A 12,103-nucleotide genomic window follows, 5' to 3' on the forward strand; every position below is an offset into this window, starting at 1 on the left:
AAAGAACCCAGGACCTTCGTATTGTGAGGCACACGTACCCCTGTGCCACAGTGCTGCCTTAAAAGGATCAATTTAATAATTAATAAATCCTATGCGGAAATTTATTTAGCATGGTGAGGCCTAAAACTAATTAACCGCCATAAACGAGTGTTTACAGTATTTGATATTTAGGATCGGAATAAGAATAAACAAGGACACTTGTTCTTACCGTAGCACTGCTCACAGGCTTTGTCAAGTACACTGAGAAAGTTTGGCGTCATCGGCAGCAAAGGCTTCAGCGGCACTCTCTTGAAATCATCTGGACAATCTTTCTTCAGATGGCCATCACGCTTGCACAAGCTACACACGACCAGGTGTGGCTGAGAGGGAGGACGCAAAGCTTACTTAGTATGTGGTTAGAATTGTGTTGTTCGTACAATGAAGTGAAACACACTTTTCCTCTGGTGAAAGCTTGCTTGGTGAATTCATAGGACTTTGTGTTCTGCGGGTGTTCTTTGTTTTGAGCGGCGCCGTCTATACACAGAGGCGAGGTAATAGCAGGCACAGACTCCTCCCCCTCCTCTTCTTCCTCACAATTTGAAACAAGTGTGTCTAAATCTGGACCCTCCTCATCGGACAGCAGCTCCTCCCCTGAGATCTCGTCCACAGGGAAAATCTCCTCATCCTCTGTCGTTAAACTATCCAAGTGACATCTGACGTGCGTCTCCACATCTTCATCATCCTCCTCCTCCTCAGAGTAGCTGCTTTTGCCCAAGTCCACCTTTTCCTTCTCGCCCTCGGAGTCACTGCCATCTTCAACTTCCTCCTCGTCCTCAATGATGCAATCAGAGTCTTCAGGGCCATTTTCTTCAGCTTTTGCGAGACCGGACTGGATGCTAAGTCGGCTCAACTCAGAAAGGCACGCCTCACCCTCTCGTGACTCCTTTGTGCCTTTAACGGGTCTTTGATGCCTGCCTGCTGGTGTGTTGAGTGGCAGTGCAAAGTACTTATACGTGCTTTTGAGGCAATGGAGGATGTAGTCGTACATTTGCTGGCTGTTAAGAGAGCGGGCCACATTCCTCTTTACAGCAAAGGGGTCTAGCCGACACAAACAGACGTGAGCGAGGGTCAGTCAAGTTCAACATACAACTCCGGCCTCCTGCCTACCTTCCACGGCAATGCGTTTCTTGGGCCAGTCTTTTAAATCCCGGGAAAGAACAGCTCTGGTACGTACACTGATGACATTGTCGCCCATGTTGAGCTCAAGGGAATAGAAGCGAAGCATTTCTACCCAGAGAAGACCAACCTCTACTGGCGGGCGCGGGTTCTGGAACACCAGGGGAACCTACGAGGTAAACGCACACGTTTCACATGTTGAAACATCAACAATGCATTATAAGGTGGTCCTCAAGTCTTTTCACGCTTACAAGTATGGTTGCACGATACATGTTATCAATTTGACTGATGACAGAGCTTCCAGTACTATCGCCATATTGTGATAATGCAAGTTGATGACACATTCTAGCGATGTCCCAGCAACAAGCCAAAGAACACATCCTCAACATAATGTAGCGTCCTCGCTAGCAAGGTAGCGGCTAATGTCCATCCAGTGGAAAGCTTTTTCTTGGTCACTAATCCTTGTAAAAAGAGTACATTTATTACAAGTGTCATTATTACTGGAGGACAAGGAATAGTCCAACACGTTACACTACACACCGTAGGATACATGAAGCCATGCTAGCTGCTAAGCTAGAGCTCTTGAATGTAGACCGGGGTGAGTGGATCAATACAAATATCGGCAGTAACAATACCAACTATAGTATCATTATACTATAGTGGAACCTTGATTTACGAACACCCCGGTTTTGCAAACTTGTCCATTAAAGATTTTTTGGATTGAGCCAAATGTACCTCTGTGGGCGAATCATTCATTCATTTTGTGTGCTTAGGGCACAGCAATTTACAAGAGTTCACTTCTTGTACAGTTTACACAGTGCATTACTCGCTCGTGTTGCGCGCTACCAGTCTTCCTCTCAGGGAATAAAACACAACGCAAGTTCTTTTGGATGACATATGTTGAGTAAAAAGGACCCCAGAGACCGAACTGTATAATACCAAGTTTTACTGAAGCTTCAAGAGACCAGCCCTTACAATGCAACTGTAGCATCAGCAAGCGAGGTCTAAATTCAAACAAAAAGAGTCCGCTTATATAGAGCGAAAAAACAGCCCCTGCCGCGCAAAAAGAAATGCAGCTGCTAGTTCAAAACAGATAAGGAGCTGGCCAAAACAGCCTGTGAGCCGACAAACAGGAGCCCTTAAGACAAAACAAAAGAGTTTACTAGCGGACATAAGAAGAAAAACCCAAAGAGTTCACATGGGAAAACACGACTGTGGATTAATAAAGAACACTTAAAAATAACTCATTTCCACAATCCCCCTTCAGATCTCTCCTAAAAGAGCAACACTTCTAAAGCTCGCCCTACATTAAAGTAGGTGCTGTTTCAGTCTTTTACTCCTGCTGAATGAATGAAGCGTTCGCACACAGAGACATGGGAGGCATATTTGGCCCATTCTAAATGTTCGTAAACCGAAAAGTTCGCAAACAGAGGAGTTTGTAAATCCAGGTTCCACTGTAGATCTAAACAGCTGGATGGGATAATGTTTCAGTAAAGCTTACCTTTCCCCTCATGCAGGCGCCCTCTGCTGGCTGTGTGGTGTCTTTGGATGATGCGGTGTTAGCCCAGTGCAAATATCCACCTTCTACGTGTGTGAGGTTAAAGTTTGAAAGTTTGCTGAGTGTAAAGGTTTTTATCTAAAAACACAAATAGACAATCATTTAATGAGCAGTGACAGAGCAAATATGAAATTAGCTCAAAATGAAAAAAATGCACACCTCTTCGTGGTTCAGATATGTTGGCAAAAGGGGCTCTTTGCGTTGTTGTAAAAAGTAGATGACCATGAGGGCGAACACATACGGGGGCAGTCCACCCTCGTCTGCATGGTCTATTTGGCAGATCTACAACAGACGCAAAAACAAGAAATTTCACATTTAGTTCTCTTCAGGAGATGGAATAGGATAGACTTTAGTTTTCCCACACTGGAGAAATTCCATGGATGCACATTTACATACAGCACGAACAGGAAAACAAACAGGAGAAAAAGTAAACATGATTTACTATAAAATATGGACGGAATACAATGGAAGTAGGAAAATTAAAATAACAGTCAATAAACGTGTCAGTCATCCACTTTCTTAGTCTCTGTCGGTGGAGGCAGGGCCACTAGCACTCACACATACAGAAGATGCACCGCATAACAAAAGTACGGTATAATACTATACTTTTTGGAACATAGGGCGCACCGGATTATAAGGCGCACTGCCGATGAGCAGGTCTATCATCATGGGGTATCAGACCTGTTTGCAGGCATCGATGATTAGGGCTCTCCAGTCTTCTCTGTCATCCGCTCTATGTATGAGTTCTATATTATTGATATTTCCGATAACATTTCTTAGGCTGTTGATATAGGTTGTTTCGTTGTCGAACTGGAGCTTTCTTTCCTACTAGTTTTCCTGTTAACATCAGTTTTTCTAAGCTGTCTTTTCTAATGATACGTCCAAGGAATTTCAGCTGCTTATTTCGAATCGTTGCAATTAGAGATCTTCTTGTTTTAGCCTTTGCCAATACCTCTTCATTACTTTTCTTTTCAGTCCATGATATGCGGAGTATTTTTCTGAAGAGCCACATTTCAGTTGACTCTAATTTTCTCAGTCGTTGATTGTTTAAAGTGCAGCATTCACAGCCGTAAAGTAGGACAGACCATACATATGTTTTGAGGACTCTTGAGTTTGGTGTCAATTGAGATGTTTCTATTTTAAAATATACAACTCATTTTGTTGAAGCTGTCTTTTGACATGGCAATCCTTTTGTTTATCTCTTTTTCACACCTACCATCAGATGTTACTGTGACACCCAGGTATTTGAATTGATCCACTTGTTTTATTTTCTTGTTGTTGCATGTGAGGTTACATGCAGGTGGATGTGGTTTCTTGGAAACTGTCATGCTTTCGGTTTTCTTGAGGTTCAAAGCCAATCCGTTTGCTTCACTGTGTGCTACTACTGTGTTCAAGATGTTCTGTAGTTTTTCTTCAGAGTCTGCCACTAGCACAGTGTCATCTGCATATCTGAGGTTGTTAACATTAATTCATCCAATTTTATACCATCTTAATGATTGATGTTGCGTAAGATCAGGAGATAGTACACAACCTTGTCGAACACCCCTTTTAATGGCTTGGAATTGACTGCATTCACCATCTATTCGGACTGTGTTTCTTGTTCCCAGTACAGATTTCTGATAATCCTCAGGTCTATCCCATCAATATCCAGCTCATTCAAGATTTGAAAAAGGTTTTGTATGTTTCACTTTATCGAATGCTTTGGAATAGTCTATAAAACACAGGTGTAAATCCGTTTGCACTTCTATTGATCTCTCCATTACCATTCGGAGTGTGAATATAGAATTTCTGGTGCCCTGGTCCGGGAGAAATCCGAACTGGCCACGCAGCTCTGGATGTATCTTATTCCTTGCTCTTGCCATCAGTACTCTTAAAAATAATTTTGGTGTTATGACTCATAAGGCTTATCAATCTATATTGATCACAGTTTGTGTGGCTCCTGTTTTTTTGGCAGAGTAATAAAAATAGATTTTTTCATATCGGATGGAATTTACCCGTCGTAAATAATGTTAAACAGTTTTGTCAGCTCTGATGTTCCAATTTCTTCGAGTGCTTCTATGACTTCAATTGGTATTTTATCTGCTCCAACCGCTTTACCATGTTTCATTTTGGACATGGCATTTTTCACTTCATCTTATGTTATGGGTGGGCCTTCCATTTTTTTTACTTATAGTTGGAGGTGGGCCTCGGTCGTCATGGATTAAATCTTCAATATATTCTGACCATCTTGACAGAATGTCTACCTTATCTGACTTTGAGGGGCCGTGCGTCCCGTTGACTTCTTTGATCTTTTGGTGCATGTACTTGCTTGCTATCAGTGTCGCAAAAAGCCGCTGCCTGACCAGGGCTCAGAAAATCTGCAAAGACTCCTCCCACCCCCACCAAGGACTGTTTTCACTGCTGGACTCTGGAAAGAGGTTCCGCAGCCTCCGAAGCAGAATCTCCAGGTTCTCTAACAGCTTCTTCCCTCAAGCCGTAAGACTCTTGAACGCATCATAATTAAATTATCCCCTCAACTCCCCCCAAAATGGATTAACTCGCTGGAATAAAAAAGACAATATAACATACATCCATAAACGTGGACGCATGTGAAAAAGTGCAATATATTTATCTGTACAGTAATCTATTTATTTATATATATTTATATATATATTTATTATATATATATATATATATATATTTATATAATTTATATATATTTATTTATTTATATATGCACCTTATTGCTTTTTTACCCTGCACTACCATGAGCTTATGTAACGAAATTTCGTTCTTATCTGTGCTGTAAAGTTCAAATTTGAATGACAATAAAAAGGAAGTCTAAGTCTAGTCTAAGTCTTGTGTTGTCCTATTTCTTCGCATTGTGAGTTTATCCAGACTTCTTTAGCCATGTTGCATTTCTTCTTTATAAGCTTATCCAGTTAATTGTACTCACTTTTGTTTTGTTTTGATACTCTCCGTGTGTCCAATAAATCAAGAATTTCTTGAGTCATCCATTTTTTTGACAGGAACAAGATTTTCAGTGGTTTGAATTATATATTATTGCATCTTTTTCCACTTGTAAATGTGTTTCACGTTTCAAATTTGTTTGACACTTATGTTGCAAAATTATTTAGAAGATCTTGGTCGTCCTGTTTAAAAATTTGGTACTGCATTTTTATTTTTTTTTAATATATATTTTTGGAACTTTTTGAGTCTCACTTTCATGACTGCTCTAACCGGGACATGATCACTACCACAGTCCGGCCCTAGCATGGATTTTGAGTCTAGGATAGAATTTTTAAACCGCTCTTCAATTAATATAAAATCTATATGGTTTCTCGCTCTATCACCAGGGCTTTTCCATGTCCAGCGTCTCCTTGGATGGTTCTGAAACCAAGTGTTGGTGATATTGAATTTGTTTTTTTGACACCACTCTACCAATTTGTCACCGTGTTCATTGAGGTCTCCAATTCCAAATGGGCCCACAATATTTTGGATGCGTTCTTTACCAACTTTTTCATTGAAGTCTCCCATTATAATCGTGATGTCCTGTGATTTAAGTTGGCTTTTTGCCCTTTCAAGGTCTTCATATAATTTCTCAATCTCTGCCTCACTTTGGTCTGCTGTTGGTGCATAAGCTTGTATGAGACCAATTTCAAAGGGTGTTCCTCTAAGTTTAACAACAAGTACTCTGTAACTGCCCAGAATCCTTTCAAAGCCTTCGAACATTCGGGATCCAGAATGACTCCAACTACTCTTTGATGTTTTTCACCTAAGGAGTATAAAATTGTGTGGTTTTCTGATGTTATATCACCGACACATTTCCATCATACTTCTGATAGTCCAGAAATATTGATCTTCATTCTGCTCATTTGTTGTTTGACATTATCTAGTTTCACTTTCTGGTACATAGTCCTAACATTCTATGTGGTCATTTTGATGATTTCCTTACATATATAGTACGTACGCAAACAGTAGCAAGATGGCGGTCTGGTGACTATCCCTACCGAGCGAGGTATCCCTAAGCTGGTTAGAGACCTCCTTTACGCTGTTGCTCGACAATTTTGAAGACTTTGATACCATGATTATCTTTGCAAGAGTTACTTATAGTAGTTTGCAATTGCTTTCTATAAGGGCAGTGCCTATACTAAGCAGGTTGTCCAAGCCAATGTACCACACCACATTCAGGTCTATAGCCATACAAAAATGCACACCTGATTATAAGGCGCTTTAAAGGGGGCATATTGTGATTTTTTTTCTACATTTAAAACACTTCCTTGTGGTTTACATAACATGTTGCATAGATTATGTTTTACAGACCGTCTTTAACTCTCTGTCTGACAGTCTTTTTAGTATGTGCCGCTTAGTGGGCAGTCTTATTTACGTGCCTCCACTTCGACTGCGTCTTCTCCCCGTCATCTTTGTTGTACCAGTAGTTTTCAGTGCTTCCACAGCGAGTCTACTGACAGATGTAACTTAGAACTGTACGTTACTTTATATAAGAAATGGCAACAGCACAAGATGAATTCCCCACCACAAGAGGATAAAGAAAAAGAAGGAGCTTGTTGACTACGGCAACAAGCAGATCCCAAATACACAACAGCATGTACCAATAGGTAAGAAAAGTTAGTTTTGCATAATATTACGAAACAAAACGCCAGATATAATTATTTTGGGGTCCTTACATAATAATAGCCATGTGTTGAAGCACAGTACGTCTGACTACGGTAGCCGTAATGCGCTGACAACACATCAATCAGTACGGCTTAGTAGCTTGCCAAAGTAGCACTAAAACATTTTGACAGATTTTTGAGTGCCATTGTGTAATGTTCTACATTCTCAATGAAACATCAGTCTTGGGTTTGCTTTGCAAGCCTCATTTATTGAACAGGTGTCAACTTGCCATCCACACGTGCCTCTTATGTGCGACTGCCACCTATTGGTCACATTTATCATTACACCTTATACCAGGTGTCGGCAACCCAAAATGTTGAAAAGAGCCATATTAGACCGAAAAAAAATTAAAAAATTCTGTTTGGAGTCACAAATGATTAAAAGCCTTATGTAAGTGTTATAATGAAGGCAACACATTATGTACTTGTCTATATTAGCTATAATAGCCTACTATCATATGACTATAACAGTCATATAAGTGTTATAATGAAGACAACTACTTTCAAAATTACTTTAAAAGTCTTATATAAGAGTTATAATGAAGACAACACATGATGTAAGTGTCTATATTAGCCTACTATCAAAAGGACTATGTGTCGCAGGCTGACGCAAATCTTCTTTGACAGAAATGTTGAAATGTAATATTTATTCTACACATTTTTATAACATTGGAAAACATTAGTAAAACAGAGGCTTTTCAAAGGGTGAGATAACTCCTGGAAATGACTGTCTTAGAATGGCCAAAAGGTATAGATGTGTGTGTCCAAGTTAAAGGAAACGGCACGCTGTCTTCTTCTAATGGATTTATTACAATCTTTGCAAACTGGGTAACATTTAATGTGGTCTATAACAGCACACAACCAACTATCATAAATCCAGCCAATGTTACATACAGATAATGTGTAATGAAACATGCAAATATAAATTAAATACACAGGACATAATTAAAGGAAATTGAATGAGCTCAAATATACCTACAAACGAGGCATAATGATGCAATATGTACATACGTCTTGCCTAAATAACATGTTCGCATCGATTAGCTTGCAGTCTTGCACTGACCAAATACGCCTGATTAGCACTCCAACATTGTAACGTAACCAGTGGGATTTCTAACAATTAAAAAGGTTTGTCATGTTTGTCCTCCTACAGAAACCATATTAAAACAAAAAAATATATTTTCCCTTCTCCTTTTTCCATTTTCACACATTTTTGAAAAAGCTCCAGGGAGCCACTAGGCCGCATGCAGCTCTAGAGCCGCGGGTTGCCGACCCCCGTCTTTTACCAAATAAAATTGCTTCAAGGTTGGTCAGTAAGCACAACCCCCACCCCCCACATATGCGGTCCTCTCCAAGGTTTCTCATAGTCATTCACATCGACGTCCCACTGGGGTGAGTTTTTCCTTGCCCTTATGTGGGCTCTGTACCGAGGATGTCGTTGTGGATTGTGCAGCCCTTTGAGACACTTGTTATTTAGGGCTATATAAATAAACATTGATTGATTGATTGATTGATCCGTACATTAGGCGCACTGGGTAATAAGGCGCACTGTTGATTTTTGAAAAATTGAAAGGATTTTAAGTGTGCCTCAGCGTCCGAAAAGTACAGTAGTAGAAATTATGGTTGTTCCAATCCGATATAGGCATTAAAACAATTTAAGTTAACCATTTAATTTCATAAATCGAGGTTCCACAGTGTCGAGCATGTGTTGTGAGGGGTCGGCCATTGTGGATGTCAGCTTAGCTAACAACTTTACATAGTTAAGTAAATACCTCGTAAAAAGGAACTAGAACATTACCTTTGCCCAAAGTCGCAGTGCAAGAACCAGTGGAGGGAGGAGATGCTCGCGCGTGGCTAGAGAAGCTAGATAAGAGGTGGTTTGGAAGGCGTTTTCATTTCCTGCACTCACTTTGCAGACAAGGCCACTGTGAAGAACAAAACACAAACGCCTTTTCTTTTGTGGAAGTTCATGTCAAAGTAGGGCTGGACAATTAATCATATTTTGGAACTATGATTTAAATTTTGGCTTCTCACGATCATAAAATTATTATAATCGAAAAAATCGATTAATGTGCCACGCCACATGCATGCAAATTCCTGAACTTGGAACGGTGAAACAGATGAGTGTATGAGTAAAAAAAAGACCACGTTTACTAAAAGTTCAAGATATCTCCATGGTTGCTACTTTTTATTTGACACAGTGCTAGTATGCCTAACTAATAATCACTTAACGCAACAAAAAAGGCATTTAAAATTGGTCAATAAAACAAAATCCGCTATTAAACGCAGAATATCACGGTAATTGTCATTAGTTTGACTGATATACTGCCATTGTGAGGAGAAGGAACATTTGTTTGGTAAAATAATTCATTCCCGAAACACTCAAATGCCCCGTACTAAACTAAACAATGTGGAGACGACCACTTGAAACAGCAATTAAACTACTAAGCTAAAGCTAGCTAGAACAATTCATACACCCACAACACATCTCATCTGCTTCTGTTGTTGTGAACGACATCATTGATGTCAATGTACAATCAGGACAGCAGTCCCAACGAGCAGCCTCAAGTCCTCTCCACACGACAAGCTCTGAACAACCGCACACTTTGCCCTTCACAATAACAGCGCTGTGCGCAATATTCAGTCTGACTGCGCTAACAAAATAAAGGTTTAAAAAAGTACCTTACACAAACATAATGTAAATGTACTTAAAGCCTTATTGCTACATTTACAAAATGATTATGCTTTGAATTTAAATATTGATCAAAATTGTCCAAAGATGCGTTTCACAAATAAATTTGAAGGTTTTTGCATTGAATCAAACATTTACGTATGACACACTAAAGCACACACACTGTGGCGTTAAAACGTACAAAACGAAAATCAAAAACATTTCAACCACAAAAACTGCATTTTAATGTTTTTTTTTCACTGTTATTTTAATCTATTGTTATTACTATTATTATTTTATTTATTGGTTACTAATTTGTATCAGTTTGTTCTTTTAAAATTACATTTAAAGTTGAGTTTGGGTGGTAAAATAAATACTGAATAATTGTGGTATTAATTGTGATTTCAATATCACTAAAAAATAATTGTGATTATCATTTTTGCCATAACCATCCAGCCCTATGTCAAAGTTGCACATAATCGAGTTCTAATGTTCCAAACTCAAATGTGGCCGGCAGGTGCACTTGCCTCTTTTTTTCTTTACAGATCACCACGGGCACCCGAGCATGAAAATCTGCTTCCAGATCAACAAAAAGAGCTAAGGACATGAGGCATAGTGATTAGCATATTTTTGGGGGGGCATCCGAGAGTGCAAAGTGTTCACTCACGGCACACAGTGAGGCACTCCTTGACCGCCACCAAAACATCTGGCTGATGCATCTGTGAATACATTCCATTTCAAAGCCTTTACACAACATAGATATAATATAGAAGAGATAATGTGAATGTTCATCCTCAGTATTTAGACAGTGATACACACCAACTCACACTGGGCTACTCACGTGAGGTGGGTACTGAATGTCAATGTTGACATCAGAATCCTTAAATCCAAACTTAGTGCAAGACGATCCATATAACCGCAACCGGATCTCTACAAGTTGACAGACCGGACAAACTTTAAGTCCCACTTTGACAGTCAACCCCGCAAGGTCTTTGTGAGGTGGCTTACCAGGCAGGACAGACAGGAGGAGTTCTTGCATGAGGGACACAACATCCTGTCTGCTCTGTACGTCGCCGTCATCCATCCCATGCGCATGTACAACAGCTTTCAGAGCCGCGTTTAATGCATTAATATGCTCTGGGCCGGGAGGCAGGATCTCAGTCAGCATCAGGTGCTCTTGCTTCTCCTGCAGACAGAACACATTGCACTTGCCAACCCATCTCCACATGTCAAGTTGGTAACAAGACAATGATGAAGCGACGTTAGAAGAGCTTCTCTCTCTGTCTTCTTTTCACCTTGAGCCTCCGCTTGTGCCGCTTGTCAGAGCGATGGCTGTTGGCGTCAGACAAAGAGTCAAGGAGAACGTCGCAGAGGGCACAGCTGTAAAGTGCATTAGGGTTGCTGTTGGATTTCTGCTCGACAAAGACAAGAAAGGAGGAAAGAAATGTACAAAAATCAGTCTCATGTATGGGAAGCGGTAGCCTTTTTGGCCAACAGATTTCTATTGGCCCACTCACCGGGTGAAAAGATTTGTTGACATAAACGTGTTATAAAACTTGACAACAATAGTAGGTGACATCAGCGCAGGGCTGGGCAATAAAACGATATCAATATATATCGATATTAACAAAAAAAATGTGTTCAATAAAACGTTTGATATATTTAGTTTTTTCTTCATCCCAGGAAACCGCAATATTGCTAGCGTTCTCTGGTAACCCAGCAACGCAGAAAGTGATCACTGATCAGTGGGAGTGACACGCTAACAGCCAATCAGGTAACAGTATCAACTATCAGGTTTGGTTGCGCCATCTCGTTGTCTTGCGGTTGATTCTTTGCATGGAGTGAGAAGACAAAGTAAAAATGAGTGCTGCACAGATTGAAGATTTGTGGATAAAACAGGAAAAGTCACCTCGACAGTCTGGCAGTTTTTTGAAATTTCTAAAAAAGGGACCGTAGTCTGACCAATTAGGTCTGTAAATCACGCAAGGCGCTCGTCCCCACCGAGACCGGCAATACCACACCACTATAGCCACACTGACCCTTTGGAGCACAGTCGTAACTTTC

General features: G+C 40.2%; 1 protein-coding gene across 1 annotated transcript in view; it reads right to left on the reverse strand.

The window, feature by feature from the left end:
- Positions 1–12,103, reverse strand: part of tut7 (terminal uridylyl transferase 7) — a 59,682-nt gene that overhangs the window by 37,137 nt on the left and 10,442 nt on the right. Inside the window, exons 4-14 of the mRNA XM_061981829.1 lie at positions 11,335–11,451; positions 11,048–11,225; positions 10,881–10,969; positions 10,707–10,758; positions 10,567–10,636; positions 9,167–9,293; positions 2,873–2,995; positions 2,657–2,791; positions 1,147–1,324; positions 434–1,077; positions 209–359 (exon numbers count right to left, since the gene is read on the reverse strand). Coding sequence (XP_061837813.1) covers positions 209–359; positions 434–1,077; positions 1,147–1,324; positions 2,657–2,791; positions 2,873–2,995; positions 9,167–9,293; positions 10,567–10,636; positions 10,707–10,758; positions 10,881–10,969; positions 11,048–11,225; positions 11,335–11,451 — 1,864 coding nt within the window. The remainder of the gene's footprint in view (positions 1–208; positions 360–433; positions 1,078–1,146; positions 1,325–2,656; positions 2,792–2,872; positions 2,996–9,166; positions 9,294–10,566; positions 10,637–10,706; positions 10,759–10,880; positions 10,970–11,047; positions 11,226–11,334; positions 11,452–12,103) is intronic.

The sequence above is a fragment of the Nerophis lumbriciformis genome, linkage group LG24 (assembly GCF_033978685.3).
Source record: "Nerophis lumbriciformis linkage group LG24, RoL_Nlum_v2.1, whole genome shotgun sequence".
NCBI lineage: Eukaryota > Metazoa > Chordata > Actinopteri > Syngnathiformes > Syngnathidae > Nerophis > Nerophis lumbriciformis.